Source organism: Dendronephthya gigantea, unplaced genomic scaffold (genome assembly GCF_004324835.1).
Source record: "Dendronephthya gigantea isolate DGI-Jeju-01 unplaced genomic scaffold, DenGig_1.0 000095F, whole genome shotgun sequence".
NCBI lineage: Eukaryota > Metazoa > Cnidaria > Anthozoa > Malacalcyonacea > Nephtheidae > Dendronephthya > Dendronephthya gigantea.
The window spans coordinates 534,591-552,186 of record NW_021163105.1 but is presented as its reverse complement, the minus strand read 5'-3'; the positions used below and the strand labels follow the sequence as shown (position 1 = coordinate 552,186).

The window sequence follows — 17,596 nt, the reverse complement described above, 5'->3', positions numbered from 1 at the left end:
ACACATTTGAATATATGACACACAAGAATATATTAACTCCTTCCCCTTGATAGAGTCAAACTTTTCTCAGGGAATTTCCTTAGAAGTGAATGCCAGAGTGATTTGGTAAAAATTGACTTATATATTACCATATTGTGAAAATAATAGTCATACATACAATCGTTAATAAAACATTATTCTGAAGATTCTTGTAATATTTTCTTACAAAAAAACGCATCCATGTAACATGAGACTTTGCAAGTGCTGACTGACGAATGAGCTTGGGTGAATGGTCATTATTTTGTAAGATTATCTGTCGACAAAATTTCATCTCATTTGTAATAGATATTACATCATTTTTATCCAAATGTCCGCAAGATTGGCAGCTCATACTATTTAGTTTATTTTCCGAATCTTTTAGGAGTTTAAATTTGTCTGACATTTGATCTCCAGTATTTCCCCAGGTGATAAGGCAGGAATGACAAAGTTGAAATTTAGTTGACCAGAAGCTTATAATGAATTGCCTAGTAGAAAAAGAGTTTTTAAATCAACAAATCTGTCTTCATTAGTTCTATTTATTCCAATCCCTTCCCACATTTTAACCACAAAGGGGACTACCTGTGATACCAAACTGTCTCAAACACAGCATAATGGTTTATAATTTCATCTGTTAATTTGAATTCTGCCAACAAAAGTTCTCTCATCTTTTCCAATGAGCTAAAAAGATAGTTTATGTTACCTTACTTTGCAGCTATCTGAACTCTTATAGTACCAAAGACAAAAATCACTTACCAGAAAGCTGCAAGCTTCTTTAACAGTTGTTCGCGAAAATGATAAACACAGTTGTCTGACACATGAGACCATAACCAGTTTTTCGTAGAGTTTAACTCTTCTTCAAACCATGTTATCTTGTCCAACATAAAGTTTTCAACCACCCAGCACCTGTGATCCCAGGTAATATAATTATCACGATATCTATCAGCGCACAGCAGAGACAATTCTAATTCCTGCTGGCAAAATTGTGGTGTTTTCAACAACTTTTCTTGCAGCCTTTGTAGTAGGTTTATGAGCCAACGTCTGCACTAAACAACGACAAAAAAATTAAGACTCCTTTCAAAAGATGATATTGTGGAAATTTGGTGTACTGAAAGCATGCTATCAGCCTGTAGAGATGACAGTATAGACAGTGTTAAAAACAAGAATAATGAATGAGCATGTCAGCATGTGAATGATATATTGATATATAACATGTGGATAGCATAAGAGATGCTGGGGTAATTAATGCAGGTTACTTGCTGAGTTTAGCCATTCTTACATCATCTTTGATGTCAAAAAGCATTTCCCAAACCATCCTCATGTACACAACATAAATGCTCATGGACTGTATAATATATTATACCTGTGAGAGAATGTCTCCGCACTTCGTGGATGTTTTCTCAAAACCAAGGCACTAAAGTCCAATTCCATCTTCGCCTGTTTTTCTATCTGCTTTGTTATACAGCACTTCCTAAAATTTAAAAAGAATAAAAGTTTTTTCCTGTTTCCACAGGGAACTACTTTCATTGCAAATCTTGACTTTACCGTAAGTTCCATATTGTATAATCCTCTGCATGTAGAAGCAGTGCAATCCGACTCAATTTCATTATATAAACACCTGAAACCATATTAAATTTTTTAGATCCAGTTTTACTACAGGAGGAAACCTAAACTAAACTAACTTTATTTATACTTTTTCTTCACCTTCTTCCGTTCTTTCAATACATTTCCATCGTTTCTTTTCCATTAACTGACGATAAACATAACAGAATAGATCTTTCACACACCAAGAAAAGATTCCAAGTTTATTTTCATCAAGAACATAAGGGCAGCAACTCTTACTTTCCGGTCTCATTGCAGGAATAATATCAAATTCTTCACTGAAAAGGATAGGAATTACTTACTGCAAAACTCGGGAGTTACCGTGCCATACAAACTAATACAAAAAAAGAACTTTCAGCTTTTCAAACAGACTTTCAAGTGCACTTATATCAACACTTACATTTCAGTATTATCATTGAAAATCCTGTCTATTTCTTCAAAATAATAAACACCAGTCATTGTCGAAGATTTCTTCTTCGGCTCCACCATCTTGTAAAATGCTTAATACGTCATGTTACCAGCAACGAAGTGGAACAGGAATACGACACAGCCACCCAAGATATTTCATCAAATCTTTATACTGTATATAATTATCTACTTTTTTAATATATGTTACACTTTTATAGTACCACTAGACTTTTCGACAGAAGTGTAAAAGACTGCAGTAGGTTTGCTTCGCTGTGTCCGCCGAATTGGACCTTTTGAAGAGTGTTGAACATCTTTACTGGATGTTGCATTGTCAGACGACACTAGTGTACCTGGGATTACAACCTTTTGACGTAATCTAAATTAGATTATGAGAAATCACATCATTCCTAGCCACAGGCTTTAAAAAGCCATGGGTACTTCCACATGAAAGAGAGTAAGAGACCAATATTTGCTGTGTGTTTCATTATGCTGATAAATGGATTTTGAGAGGAATACCTACTTTGTTTTTAGATCTTCAATATATTTCATTATTTGCTGATATTCATGTTGGCCAAATGCCTTTGTGAAAGAAGAAAAAAGACTTGTAATTCTCATTCAGATCCTGGGTATTCAAATTCAGAAAATACAAAATGATTTGATTACTTTTTTGCCAAATCTTGCATGTTCATAAAGTTGGACAACTTTTTCACAAATCTCTTCAGAGCCTACCAAAGGTGCCCTTGGTGGCTTCTGCAGGGATAAAAAATGGTCACGAACCGTCTGGTGACTTTTCCGGCAATATTCCACATCAATGCTGCATAGCAAGTCATCTGGTGACAGACAAAATAAAAATCAATGAACTTGGTAACTAATCAACCAGGAAAATGGATGATGGTCACAATAGCTCTTTTACCAAATAACATACCAAAGCAGGTCATTGAATCAATTGCTTTAAAACGATATCTCAAGTTGTACAAATGATGTACCGATTCAGGACCTAAAACATAGTTCAATCATTCATTTAAACATGTTTTTTAAACATAAATGATATGACATTGAGAGCCTTACGTGTAATGCTCTGTAATCTTGTCTCTTCATTATGTAACTGTTGGATATTCTCAGCCAAAGTTCTAGGTTCAATTTTCATTCTTTCAACCCGGCAAATACTTGCTTCGATTTCATTTGCAAGTTTCTGAAAATACATGTTCATGACATACAATGCTTTGACCTGCTTCATAGGATGTTCATGAGACCTTTCTCATAATGATGTGAAATGCGAGAGAGCCTGATCTTACACAATGAAGTTTGATTGGTTGGTTAGTTTTGTACCTTCAGCCAATCAAACTTCATGTAACATCAGGCTTTCCATGTTTGACTTCAACCACATCAACTTACTCGAGGAGCTCCAGATGCAACAGCTGTATGTGCACCTCTCTTAGATAACAATAAAACCCTCAGCAATTGTCTTTTAACAAGCAGAACTAAAATCAACCCAGCCTGCAAAAAGAACGTAAGTTACGCCACTCGTGTTGTCTGGGTTATCGCTGCAAAAGCAAATCTTTGCAAATATACGTTTAAAACGAAGCAATTCTTACCAGAACACAAAAAACAATAACAATTATTAACGTGGGACCACCAAAAGTCTTCAGTATATTTTTATCATGTTTTCCAACGGCTTCCTCACATAAGCCACAAAGAGAAAGATATATGAGAATAAACACGAATTCACGCAACATCATAAACGTCCATCTATAAGCAACAAAACAAAATGATATCCATTTTTTGGAACAAATATGTAAAAGATCATCTTATGTCTTAACTAAACTAAGAAACTTGACGGCCATTTTGTTTTTGGATCTGCCTCACTGAGCTATATAGTAACACTGTGATATTAGAGAGCTTCAGATTTGAGTACGGCTCTCCCCCCCTGGCACGCCTACGGCGGCTACTGGATTCGGCATCGTGGCGCGAAACGAACGTTGTATCACAAACTAAAGATATGTTCTTCCTCAGTTTGTGATATCATCTTGTGTTGCATCGTAATAACAAGTCTGATAATGCCCTCAGACTTGCTAAAAGTTGTTAAAGGGCTTGTCCCAAACTTTTTACAACGAGTTGGAGCAATCCCTACCTTGTGCAAAACTAGCAACTCTTTGAAACTTGGGAGTAACTTTTGAGTAGATTCCGAAGCAAATTTTTAGCAGATTTCAAAGATTATTAAAATTACAGCACAATTTTAAAAGTGTAAAAAACGGTAGAACTAAGCCCATAATCCACTTAACAGATGATTGGCAATTTCTGTTGTGCATCAATTTTTTCTTCGACAGGTTGTAATTATTGAAACTGGGTGGATCTTTCTTGAATATTTAATGCTTAATAATGTATCTCATGCAGTGACATGTTTCATTTTTACCATTTACAAGACGCTCGTTCACTGCTTGACACCTGAATGTGTTGAACAGGTTTTTTCTCCTACTATCGAATACAGAATGTCTCAGAGGTGTGAAAAATCAGAATGGGTTTTCTTAATCCTGGGTATATTACTTGTGGTTTTAAAGAGCAGATCAAGTGCATTGCGACAGGATCCATTTTGTCGACAAGGAATTTTCAAGAAAAGCACGGGTAAGCACGGGCCTCTTCATACAGAGATGAGAAAATTTGGAAGATGTTAGAAATTTATCTTTTACAGGTTGTAAACTTTACCGGGTTTTTCTCGGATCGTAAATCAGTTTGTTCTGCAACTGAGTGTCAAACTCAGTCCGACTTCCAGTGTAAATAAAAAGAGAAACTTTTTGATTAAATTAGTCCAGTATTGTGAACATGATATTTTATTGAAGGTTTATCTGTATTCAGTCTCAAGTCTCAAGTTTAATCAAAGGATTAAAGAGCGAGAACTATATTTGTCATGACTGACAACTAAGCCGTATTTTACTAGAGATGCTATTTAATAATTAAGCCACCCTTGCAGGATGTTTTTGATGATTATCCATCCCAAATAATGCAATTAATGATGCTTCTGCATGAAATTGTCTTGTGCCACTCATAGACATAGTATTAACTATTATTGAAATCCAATTTTAAAAACTGAGAATTCTTAGCATAAATTATTTCATATTTATATCTTCTTTATTTAAAAACAATACAATGTTAGGCTAACAGTATTAATAAGCATATCACTGTAAACCAATCGCAGTTAATTTTTCAAAGGAAAGTTATTAGGCAGCTAGGTTACATGCAATATTAGGACATGCACTTGTACATTCAATTAATTTTATCATCAGCTATGCAAATGCCTCTAAAAAGGAAAGGACAGTAAACTGTTGTATATATACACATTCAGTTTCAAAGTGAAAGCGTTGTTACTTTCGCGCACGAACGACGTTTTCAGTTCTCCGGCACTTCATTTGCTTAGCATAATGATAGGAGGCCACCCGTAAACAGTCACTCATAAACAGTCATAGATACAAGGTTGTGTCCCCAAGGGGTATTCCTGATTGCAAAACATTGCAATCAAATGTGATCCGCCATGCAACCAGTTGTAAAAGGATGAAAGAAGCTCGTCGACCAGTTTTGATCTAAGAAGCTTCGTTCCATCAAGTTCAGTCTCTTCCCATTTTCTGAGAAACGCCCAGCTTAGGTTGTATCTCCGAGAATTTTTTTGTAAATTTTTCGCCGAATTATTGAACCACAGTTGATGGGCAAAAAGGCTGAAATGTTTTCATTTGTATTCACCGTGTCTTACAGAAACCGTGGACGTGAACATCACAAAGCAAGTTTTTGTAAGTTCTGTTTTGGAATGTGCACAACTATGTCGCGCTGAAAACTCTTGTGAAGTCTTTAAGCATAGAGTTGGCATTCATGAAGGAATCAACTGTCAAGTAACACAAGGCAAACCAGAGTATTTGAAAATATCTGAGAAGAATGCTGCTGATGAGAAGTGGAGTTTCTACACGTTACAGATAATTGAATCGGTGGGCATGTTTTAAATAAATATTGAATAAGATACACTTAATTAAAAAGCTATTTGTGCATGTTCATTAAAAACTATTGACAGGTTGTTGACAAGTTCTTTTTTAACCTTGGATGCGATGAGAAATTTTCAAATGAAATTTTTTTTTCTGGATTGAGGAGTTTTTTAGTTTTCTTTTGTAGTAACACTGGCATCAATAAACAACTTATGTTTTTGAGAAAAAGGGCTTAAAATCGAAAAAGGTGTCCGGTTTAAATGAATATATGCATGTAGAATGACTGGAATAATGAGAAAGGCGTTTATCACTACAAAACCGTCGTGTGAACTGCGGAATATTTTGAAGGTTAAGCCACGACTATTAGCTAATAACACGACTGCTAATCGAGTGAATAATCTAGGGGAATTTGGGATGATTCTGTGTGGTATTTTCGTAGCAATTCGTAGTACGTATAAAGTAAATGTATGTTTCCATTCCAGCCAAAATGTGTCAAAGACAACTCGTGCAATAGCGCTGGGCAATGCTTAGCGGACAGTTGTGAGCCGGAGGGTTTCAAATGCAAATGCAAAGACAATTATTATGGAAAATATTGCCAATATGAAAAAGGTAATAGTATCTTTTATAAACATTCCCCTTGGTCTTGTAAAAGGCTGGAAAGTCTGCTCTTGCCAACAATTATCATCATTGACAGCTTCGTAAATATGAACCAAAGTCCTTTTCCGTTTGTTCAGACGACTATGACATCGTTTTCCCCGACACTCCTGAAAGAAGCCCTATTGATCTGGGTAGAATCAACGTGGATTTCGACGAGTTTACATTCACTGCGTGGATCAAATTTAATCCAGGGTTTACTGTATATCCTTTGATGTCGTATACTTTCCAAAACTTAAACGAAACGATTGCTCTCGCCTTCTTCGCGGACAATTCAAGCAGAAACCGGTCAATTAAAAGCTTTTCCGGAAACCTGTTTGGTAATTCAATAGGGTAAGTACTCTAGGAAAAGTTGAAAATGGCTGCAAAGATGGTTCTTCTTCCAGTGCAAAGTTGGGTGGCCAAGAATTGAGGAAACGATTAATACCATTGGCCATTGCATTATCCTTTTTTAAGAAGTGATCCTATCTTTTCTGTAATATTTTATTAGAACTTCAACCATTCCTATAAGTGACGGTTATTGGCATCACGTGGGCTTCACGTGGACCGGTGGCACAGGCGAATGGATGCTACTAATCGATGGCGTCCTATGGGCACACAGGAATGTTTTGAAAGGTAGAAAAATACCCTCCGGCGGGAATCTCAACATTGGGAAAGTTACCCACGAGAACGTAAACTACACATTGGTCGGAAATGTAAGTCGAGTGAATTTATGGAGCGAGGCGAAAAATGGCAGCGAAATTGAGTTGATTGCTAAAAGTCCTGGTTCGAAAGAAGGTGATTTGATCGCTTGGTTTAAAGTAAAAGACTTTGTTTCACATCTAAGGGTCATTCGTCCATCAAACGCGTCTTTTTCAGGTACGCCTGACAACATAATATGCGTCTAGCCAGGTTGATTCGACCTTGGTTATCACAGGCAGTCATTCCTGACAGGATTAGACCGCCACTATAATGCTAATACTATCTAAAAATCTTTACAGGTGAAGGGTTGAACTACGAGATTACCCTACCACTATCAAGCCAGGTGAATTATCCAGGACCAACTAAACCAATGACGTTTCTAACCAGCTGTTTGTGGGTCAAAGATGGTGGGACAGGAGCCACACAATTCTTTGCCTATGATACGACTAATACGTTCAGCTTTCGCTACATTTCAAGAGCCAAATTATCCTTCACTCTTAACAGCTATTCTGGAGAAACGTAAGTAGATGAACTCTGAACAACGGTATTGTAAAATAACAAACCCATGGCAAACCAAGTGATCTCGCTGTCATATTCATGCAGTCAGCACTCAAAAAGGTTGTCCAAATAGAAATCTTTTGTTATTCTTAGTTTATGAAACTATAGTTGAAAATGTGCGATTATTTGGCCCACCACGCTCCTGAGGACACCTCTGAAAGTTTATCCTTGTTGCCTTATACTTTCCTTAGATCTGTGTCCTGTAGCAGTTGGCATTTCCTGTGCATACAATGGAATGGAGGAGAAGGTTCGGTGAGTTTATTTTATGATGGATATAAAAGAGGCGATAGTTTCAAAGATACGAAGCTCGTGACCGAATTACCTGCGGGAAAAAGTTTCATCCTTGGTTTGGGAGCCGATAGTGCACTTCTGACACAACTTAATGTCTGGGAACTATGAAATAACGACTACGAGCTTCTACCCCATGTCCGCTGGTGGCTTTAATATACACGGAAATATAGTGTCTTGGGGCAGCTTAGCAAAGTATCTACCAGGGACTAAAGTCGCATGGAATACGGCAGTATATATCCCAGGTAGGGAAAAAATATAACGGAACACAGAATCACCAAATATCAAACTAAACATAGCTCTGGGAAAGATGACTAGAAAGTAGCTAATATTGTCTGGCTTGTTTGACATTTGAGAATTACGAGAAATGAGATCTTCAGGTCTGTTAAACTTTAGAAAAAATTAGGTGACAACTTTTGAGAATTACCCGTACACAACTCAACATATCTATCCTTTCTTCTACAGGCTTTACGGTTCTGGGTAAGAGAACAAAATGGTGTAATAGTCATCATCCCAACTCGGCCTGCCCAGGTGAACTGCTTGCGAGGTTTGGTGGTCAAAAAGATGGCAAGGGCATGTTTTGGCGCTGTTACTGCCCTTGGTCATTGGCCGGAGCAAAATACACCTACGACATCAATTCAGCGAGCTCAAATTATCATAGTTGGCATAAAGAGCTCCTCGCTATCAACAAGTGAACTTGACTATTCTGTTTTACAAGGAAAATAAAACTAGAGAAACAGCACTAAAGTCCGGTTAATTTCCTCTGTCGAATTCCTGTGGTAACTGCAGTTGAAAATTTGCAACGGGTAATCCTAAGTTTGAGCAAGTTCTATCGAAAAACTAGTATCTTAGACTTAATATGGGGCGATTAGAATACTTAAAGAATAGTTTCAGCACGGTTATAAATGTGTGTGTAATCCAGGAAATAAATTATATATTGCACAGAGATTTTAGCGTTGTCAAAATTTGGATTACTGTCAAAGGTATTCAACCACTATCTTCCTCTCCTGTATTGTGTTTTGCCCAGTCTTCCGGCGGAATTCTGTACAGTTTTAGTCGCGTCACAGCCGAGGTAACAGCGGTATATTGCAATGTTATGTTTAATTGTTGCTTGATTTGCATATTTTAATTCCTAATACAAATGTAAATGTTTCGAAGAGACCTGATGGTTTTAGCACGAAACAACATTTCAACTTTGTAACCATGTGATGACTGTGTGAAATATTTCATATTCATATAACATGGAACTGATTGAAGATTTCATTGATATAACCTACGCGGTAAGATCCAGCCAAACTAATTTATCTTTACCGGTAAACATAACAAATTCAGAGCTTATAACAAATGTATTAGCAAATGAGAGTCTACTCGCACTATTGGCAAACAGAACTGGGCTGTCTGCAGAATATATAAATGAAACCATATTCAGTGTCTACGAGAGCGCACAGCACATACAAGGCGTTTACGACTTTCTTAATTCCTGGCATGGCAAAGAAGACCAGCAGAATACGACGACGTAAGTCGATATGTCAACGCTTAAGCAATATTTTGTATTTCAATGTTTATTCTTAGTCTAGGCAAACTTTTTTTATTTAAGTACTTTTTAGAGCTTAAATATCCTCTATTTCTGAGGTCTCTCCTTAATAGGTGACGGACTTCGTTCGATGGGAAATTGTCATACTTTTATCTATAGATGCTTAGGCCCAGCCATACAACTAGATATATCTATAAGCACAGTGCAAAGGTTAGATAGCTGTGAGAATTTTGTATTGCTGCAAAATCTGCTTTTATTTTATAATGTTTCATCGAACCTATAATCGTCTCATTTCCAAGTGATTAAAATGATTTATTCCGTCATTATCAGTCACAGTGTTTCAGTAAATCGTGAAAGCCCATATTGTATGACGCTAGCATCTAAATCCAGCATCCAAATGACAAAGTGCTTTTTAGTCTCCCACCGGACATGATTTAACTTGTAGCTTGTCTTATATTACACCGGCTGGCAACGAAATTGCTAATTCTAGTGTAATTAAATAACTTAAATCCGAGTATAATACGGAGTATATATATAGTTAAACTGTGGAAAAGCTGACTCTTTCGTTCGTTTGAAGCTGTACTTTTTCGGCACATGCACATCCATGCATAGTATCGCGAATTTCGGTTTTATTAAGATCCCACAAAGACGTTCTTTCAATGCAACATGGTTACTTATTTATTTGTCAACTATTTCCTCATTGACGTGCATATTGTCGTAAAAAAAAGATTAGATTGCCAATGCCATTCACCAACTAAGACGCTAATTGATAGGGAGACGATCGGCAATATATGATCGGTAAAAACCTTCGCAAATTCAGTCTAGTGTTTGCAGAAGCATTACCTTTGTGATTTAAATTTGAAATACGTATATGACACGCATGTTGTTTAAACACTAGCCTACAGTTTGAAGTCGTTCAATAGTTTGTTTTAAAATCCCTTTTAAATACAGAAATCTTTACTCGGGATGAAGAACTGTATTTTAACTGCCCATGATGACTTGGCAATTATTACAGTGATGCATTTCAACTGTTCCTATAGCTTGAATTTGAAGTGTGTATAATTCCACTCGAAATCAAGACCCTTTGAAAGATAATGATATAATATTTGCATTTCAAGTGGGGCATACTCAGGAAATGGGACGTCATTACGGCAACAACTATTTTCAATTTAACTGCTGTTGAAAACAAGAACAAAGTATTTCAAATACTTCCCATACAGTCTTCAGTCCTTTCAAATCACAAAGCTTCACAACTTTATTTTGATTAATATTATCACAACTTAATTTGATTCATGTATATTATCAGTACTTCAGACAAACAAAACGAAACAAGTTATGTGAAAAGTCTTTCGATATTTATAGGAGAAAGTGATTGTAGTTGTGATTAAAAAGATGTGTAAAGTTACATGTTAAATAATTGTTTTTAACCAGTTTTTCAGATTCTTCAGTCGATATCATTTTCACCCATGCTGATACGATCGATTGTTTTTGAATTACTCCAGAACAAGTCGTAGTCAGGACCATTGATTGCCTTGCGCAATCCGTCACTAGGGAGTTGTCATTTTCAATTAATTAAACAAAAAAATCACCACACGTGTCCCCTCCACACGCGTGGGAAGGCTTGCATACCATCTTTTTGCTGAACTCTGTACTTCAATTCGTTTTTAGGAATTCGTCGTCTCTATGTGGCGGAAGATTGGACAGCAATAACCTGATCATAACTGCTTTCATTCCTGCAGTAAGTACAATACTATAAAGTTTCTGTTATATTACCTTTTCCTTAATCCGTCTCTTTCATTTTTCTCTTCAGATAATTATTATGATCATTTTATCGTTTGTAAACACGAGATTATGGCGGAAAGGCTGTTGTAATGGACGACCAGGTCTAGCAATGTATGTGTTATGAAAGATGAAACCATTTCCTACCATATTTCACTATTTCACTGAACAATCGCATTTCATTTCACAAATATGTACACTAGTGAAGGTTAAGACCGTCCCTTCTGTCCGTGCAACAGACAGGTCATACTATATCCCAGTGGGAACATAGGCAAGGGTAACTGTAAGTCTGTCCTGTGCCACAGCGCCAGTTGGCCAATCGTGGAGTATAAAGTAGCTGCATCTCTTTTGTTTAGCCCAGTGAACTTGTTGGATAGTTACGAAGATAGATTCACTTTCTCATTTGCATTTGCCGCGACAGCGTCACGTATTGTCCAAGTTCTTCTCAACAATGACTTTTCCGCTGTGTTGGGAGAAAGCGTTCACGAAGAACAAGAAAACACGGAGGGGTATGTTAAAGGTGAGGACTGGACTGGACTGGACTGGACCACCTGGACTAATCAGTGTCAACTACTAGAGACGACTGTCGTCTTCCTTTGTGAATTGTGAGGCAATTTGGTAAAGACGAAGCTGAGATATTGTCACTGTACATCATACTTTATCTAGCTGGCAAAATATTCTAAGAGTGAACACGGAGCGTAGGAAAGAGTAAATGTTGTAGGGTCAGTTTTTGATGGGAAATCAAAAGTGTCCGAAGCGGAAATTCGTGAAAATAAGTAAATAAAACTATCAGCTTTTCCACTCCGGCCATTATAGCCAGCAAATGCCAAGCCTCGATAGAAGTAAATAATCTCAAGACATTCCTCAATTTCTTTAGCACTTTTAAGAATTCTTGCTGCGTTTGTCATTGGTGTGAGTTACTATCCGTTTTTCGCTTGCATCTCAACACACCAGCGGTTGCTTGGAGCTATTATGGGGACGATATATTCAACCATATGGTAGGTGTATTACTGGATGATAACTAATCCAGAGAGCTGGGCGAGTGCAGGGATTACATTCACAAAAAAAAATCAATTTCGCACAATTTCCACAAAAGCTCTTTTCAAAAACACGTATTTTTATACGACATTAAGCTTATAGACGATTATTTACGCCAAGTCCCACGTTATGAAGCATGTTAATGAAAATTTCAATTTTCTCTTTCTTAAGGTTTCTGGCGTATTTGTTTCAAATAATCGACTGCGTCAACGAACCTAACGCTACGGTGAGGGTAAAAGTACACATTGCGCATGTCAGGATGACGTAGGACGGATAATAGAACACACTTCCCTTAAGTGTAAAAAATTGAAAAAAAACATCTGCCTGAGTGCATCCTAAACGCGAGATTTAGAGAAAATTCTTTATAAGCGACTGCTGTATTTTCACGTCGACACTGTGGCTCTAGTAACCCAGTTGCTTCGAAAAAATACTTGACAATTATCATTAACTAACCACAAATTGGATTACATGATGTTATCTCAAAAGATTAAGTTCTCTTACAACGGATAGTGTTATTTTACAACGGATTACGTTTCCCTTCATCTGATTAAAATAATTGCATGCAATCGGATTACATTCAAACGTATCTATATACTTTCACCTGGACTAAAATACAATGAAGTACAATGTCTTTGATCGTAATTTTTAGTACACAGTTTTGGAGTCGGTATTGCTGCAGGCCACATCTATATTATGTCACGGCTTATTACTCCTGTCCTTCATCCGTGTTTTAATACGATGCCTAATCAGTAAAAGACGTGGTATGGTCGTGGTAAGTTGAATATTGAATATGTTCAAGGGAAGATTTCTAGAAATTTAGCGTTTAAACAATACTATGCTCTCCACTTTAGTCCAAACATGAATGGAAAGAGAATTACAAGTATCACTACGTGAAGAAACTACTAAAACCTGTTCCGAAAAGGTAAAGCCATTCTTCTGATACTAGACAGTGGTAAATTTCTTTGCAAACGCCGATGAAATTGATCATATTATCGTCTTTTTAGCAACGGTACCATGATTGATATTAACAGCTTGAAACAAAAAATTAGTGCAAATGTTTATCACTGGAGGCCAGGTACAACAGGCAATGAATTGCGAACTCATTCAGCCAAAGATCTAACAACTATCAGGCGATGACTACCTTCATTGTCTTTTGTATAGATTTCAAATATTCAACAAGAATTGTCTGCATTTATGTTACCGGCTGTGCTTGTCTATATATGGTAATTATACATCATTCAAATAAATAACAAATCTGACTTGTCCAGGTTGTCTTTGGGGACCAAGAGGAAAGTCTGAGTACATTTGTGTTTGTAGATTCCATCCCACTCCCTCCTCAGCCCTTAGCTAGATCGTTAAACATTCATACCCACCATAATTGTCTAACTTTTTCAGGTTGCTGTTTCTTATGCGATTCTAAGTCGATACCTAAAGATTGCTATAGATTTAGTGGTAGATGAATTTGAGGCAGTCGATACCATATCCGTAAGCCCAACCGGAATAAATTGGTCCAGAGTGAAAGAAGGTTTTCATGTTACTATCAGTGAGTCTGTTTGACTTTAGTCTGCTTGACCTAATTCTGATTTCATTTCTTTCTTCTGCAATTTTATAAAAAATATTGCCGCTAGGATGAACACAAAGTCTATCATTTCCACTTCCATCTTCTTCCATTGCATCATTTGATGCCCATCTTCTTCGATTGCATCCTTATGATTCGTTAAATTATAACACGATAATATATTTTCTAGCTTGTTGGTTAGTTGCAATAGCAGTGGCAGGTATCAAAGACTTAGCAATGATGGGAAACATGTTGTCCTGGTATCGTGGTCACATTCTTCGTCTACAGAGAGGAGACAGGAGTTTCCTTCCTTACAACATGGACAATCAGGATCCTTTAACCACTATGGTGGGTCTTTTCATAATCCTATACCTCGCATTATCTTAGCAGCGATCTAATTCTTGTATGGTATATTTCAGGTGTCAAGTTTCAAGTTTGCTGGTTATCAAACAGGATATATTATATGGAGTATGTATTTATTTTGTTATCACGATCTCAAGTCTTACGTGAGATGAGGATTGAGGATTCAAAATTGTTTTATGTCAGCCTTGCTTGTATACAACGAAATATTTGAAATCAAACCTTATCATATTGATTTGTTTTCTATATCTATAGACCATAGGTATTGTATTCTACTGTATCCCAAGTTCTTATGCTTAGTTTTCATGACTTTGTGATCATCAACTGTCCACGTACGACACATGAGAACTAGATTTTCCAAGCTGAGCAACCCAAACTTAACCTGAATTCACATTTATTTCTTTTTAGGTTTTGTTTTAACTCATTTAGCTATATTTCTAATATTAACTGTAATCGCCTTGGGGTTTATTTGGCCGTTGACTTGGGGATCATTCAAGGATGCGATTATTCCTTCACTTCTGGTAAACTTATGGTGGGTATTTTGACAAATCTTCATTTACAAATTGTTCAAACATGATTCTTTTCTTCAAGTTCACTTATTCAAGACTTGATTACCATCAATAGGCCGACGATACTGATCACGTTGATCACAATAATAACACAAAGACTACTGGCAAAGTATGTTTTCCTGCGAGATTACGGCGCAATGCTAGCACTGAACAACAGGTACGTATGTCTTCAAGCCGACATCGCATCTGCTGGTGAGCCACAAAGATAGCAATCCTAAAATGTTTTTATATCTTTCTTTCAGGCGTCTTTTCCACATCGTGTCGTATTTTCTCTACTTTCTCAATATATTTGTCGGTCTTTTTTCGTGTCTCATCCGAATATTTTACGCCATTTTTCTGGGAGCGTTGTTCCTCCCGAGACTACAGAAGAGCGCCTTGCCAAGGGACTGGGAATTGTTTGATCCAGGTATGTTTCACAATGTTACCGTGATATGGGCTGTACTAATTTTTATATGAGATATCTTTCTCAGGTAGTTCAGACACAAACCACGACAGCTTATTGTAGAATACTACCTACACTGAACCACCACGTTTGAGATATCTTTCTCAGGTAGTTCAGACACAAACCACGACAGCTTATTGTAGAATACTACCTACACTGAGCCACCACGTTTGAGATATCTTTCTCAGGTAGTTCAGACACAAACCGCGACAGCTCATTGTAGAATAATACCTACACTGAACCACAACGTTTGAGATAACTTTCTCAGGTAGTTCAGACACAAACCACGACAGCTTATTGTAGAATACTACCCACATTGGACCACCACGTTTGAGACATCTTTCTCAGGTAGTTCAGACACAAACCACGACAGTTACTACCTACACGGTAGCATTACCTTTGAGCTAGAGCAGTGAAGCACTGACTTGCATTTTAAATATTTATTAAAATTTAAACACTGAAGAATATCGACATATTCCCACAGGCTACAAGACATACATTGGCTATCTATTCTTGGAGCACACGCATGCCAACCCAGTCCTTTTTACGTTCAACCGCGTCATGCGGGAAGCCATAGAAAGAACAGATGAGTTTGAAGATGAGACGAATGAAACTGATATAGAAAATGTAAATAAAGCGCCACCACGAAGGGCAAAAATCCGCTGGTTTCTCGCTGTGACTTTAATTAATAATCCAAGTCTCCAGAGCTTGCGAAGACGAGAAGAGCAGAAGGACGAGAAGAAAGAGCCTGGTGCGATTAAACAGTTTACTGCAAAAGTTGGGAAAAAGATTGTTGAAATACGAGAAAATTGCGGACAAAAAATCTACGAATCAAAGCTGTGAGGGATGAATTTTTAAATATGATAAACTTTAGATTTCGATTACAAATGCACGAAAAACACGGACACTAGAGAAGAGATGGATGCCTTTTTAGCTGTTAGGCTCTGCTCAAGACTTCCCCGCGTGATGAATGACAAAAACTGATCAGTTTATCGATCGAAAGCAAAAGCTTTCTGTTTTCTATCTGTCTTTTAAGGGACGTTAGTTCGTATTTTCTAAATTTTTCTGACTGCTCAGTTGCATGCATTATTCTGTGAATATTCTAATAAGACACTGAGGCACATGCGCTCGCTATTTTTAATAATCATGGATCGGGTTCGCAGGCGACACAAACGAAGATTTGTGATTTCGCATAATTTAATGTAAATATTTACGCATGCATCCTTTCATAAGCCATCTTGGTGGTGGAATATGCCAAATAAACAGCAAGTATTTAACTACAATATTCTTATATATGTATTTATTCAATGAAATAACGCAATTACTTTTTTATAACATTTTAATTTTGATTTGCGTCTGAAGAAATTAAGAAGCGAAGACAAGTATGTAAACGGCCTGTTTTTAAACGGAACACTCAATATATGTTCAGACTTTTCCAGAGCACCTCAAGGACTGTACCATTTTTTTAGTCTTTCTAAGTATTGCGCCCGATCAATTTCATTTAAAAAGATTGCGTATAAAATAAATTCTGGGCTGTAGCGCACCCAATCTAAAGGTCTGTTCCCACGATCCAATTTTGTTGGATCCATGGTCGTATTTGCCATTTTCAGACGAATATGACCATGGTCGTATTTGCCATTTTCCGGCGAATATGACCATGGTCGTATTTGCCATTTTCAGACGAATATGACCATGGTCGTATTTGCCATTTTCCGGCGAATATGACCATGGTCGTATTTGCCATTTTCCGGCGAATATGACCATGGTCGTATTTGCCATTTTCCGACGAATATGACCATGGTCGTATTTGCCATTTTCCGACGAATATGACCATGGTCGTATTTGCCATTTTCCGAAATTCCGATTGCGAAACATTTCAATGATATTATTTCTATTTGTATTTTTCTGTTGTACGGTTCTATACCCAAGGGTTAATAACTGTGTGATACGGTTGAAGACAAGTATGGTAACGGACAGTTTTTAAACGGAACACTCAATATATGTTCAGACCTTTCCCAGAGCATCTTAAGGACTGGGCCCGATTTTCTAAGTATTGCGCCCGATCAATTTCATTTGAAAAGATTGCGTGTAAAACAAACTCTGGCCTGTAGCCACTAAACTGATTTTTAGATCTAATATAGGTCA

At 37.1% G+C, this 17,596-nt stretch overlaps 3 protein-coding genes across 7 annotated transcripts; 1 reads left to right on the top strand and 2 right to left on the bottom strand.

The window, feature by feature from the left end:
• Positions 1-110: 110 nt before the first annotated feature.
• Positions 111-2,104, bottom strand: LOC114533801 (protein prenyltransferase alpha subunit repeat-containing protein 1-like). The gene is made up of 7 exons (XM_028555399.1): positions 2,018-2,104; positions 1,720-1,895; positions 1,561-1,633; positions 1,379-1,486; positions 772-1,056; positions 598-696; positions 111-503 (listed from the first exon to the last, which is right to left on the bottom strand). The coding sequence occupies exons 1-7, from the start codon at positions 2,074-2,076 to the stop codon at positions 125-127; spliced, it is 1,179 nt and encodes a 392-aa protein (XP_028411200.1). The 5' UTR covers positions 2,077-2,104; the 3' UTR covers positions 111-124.
• A 34-nt stretch (positions 2,105-2,138) lies between these two features.
• Positions 2,139-4,207, bottom strand: LOC114533800 (uncharacterized protein C1orf43 homolog). Its single transcript, XM_028555398.1, has 7 exons — positions 3,621-4,207; positions 3,421-3,522; positions 3,094-3,217; positions 2,951-3,022; positions 2,689-2,855; positions 2,546-2,604; positions 2,139-2,401 (listed from the first exon to the last, which is right to left on the bottom strand). Exons 1-7 carry the CDS (start codon positions 3,762-3,764, stop codon positions 2,230-2,232), a joined length of 840 nt encoding a protein of 279 aa, XP_028411199.1. The 5' UTR covers positions 3,765-4,207; the 3' UTR covers positions 2,139-2,229.
• A 922-nt stretch (positions 4,208-5,129) lies between these two features.
• Positions 5,130-16,628, top strand: LOC114533798 (stimulated by retinoic acid gene 6 protein-like). Of its 5 annotated transcripts, none has more exons than XM_028555396.1 (18): positions 5,130-6,599; positions 6,725-9,687; positions 11,374-11,443; positions 11,516-11,598; positions 11,841-12,004; positions 12,362-12,482; positions 12,694-12,748; positions 13,172-13,294; positions 13,374-13,444; positions 13,527-13,597; positions 13,684-13,745; positions 13,918-14,065; positions 14,271-14,428; positions 14,500-14,548; positions 14,849-14,972; positions 15,065-15,166; positions 15,252-15,415; positions 15,936-16,628. In XM_028555396.1, exons 2-18 carry the CDS (start codon positions 9,413-9,415, stop codon positions 16,292-16,294), a joined length of 2,199 nt encoding a protein of 732 aa, XP_028411197.1. In that variant the 5' UTR covers positions 5,130-6,599; positions 6,725-9,412; the 3' UTR covers positions 16,295-16,628. The 5 variants fall into 5 exon arrangements, with proteins under 5 accessions (XP_028411197.1, XP_028411195.1, XP_028411198.1 ...); XM_028555394.1 differs by having other exon boundaries at positions 5,130-6,977; positions 7,135-9,687; XM_028555397.1 differs by having other exon boundaries at positions 5,130-7,502; positions 7,625-9,687.
• Positions 16,629-17,596: the final 968 nt, after the last annotated feature.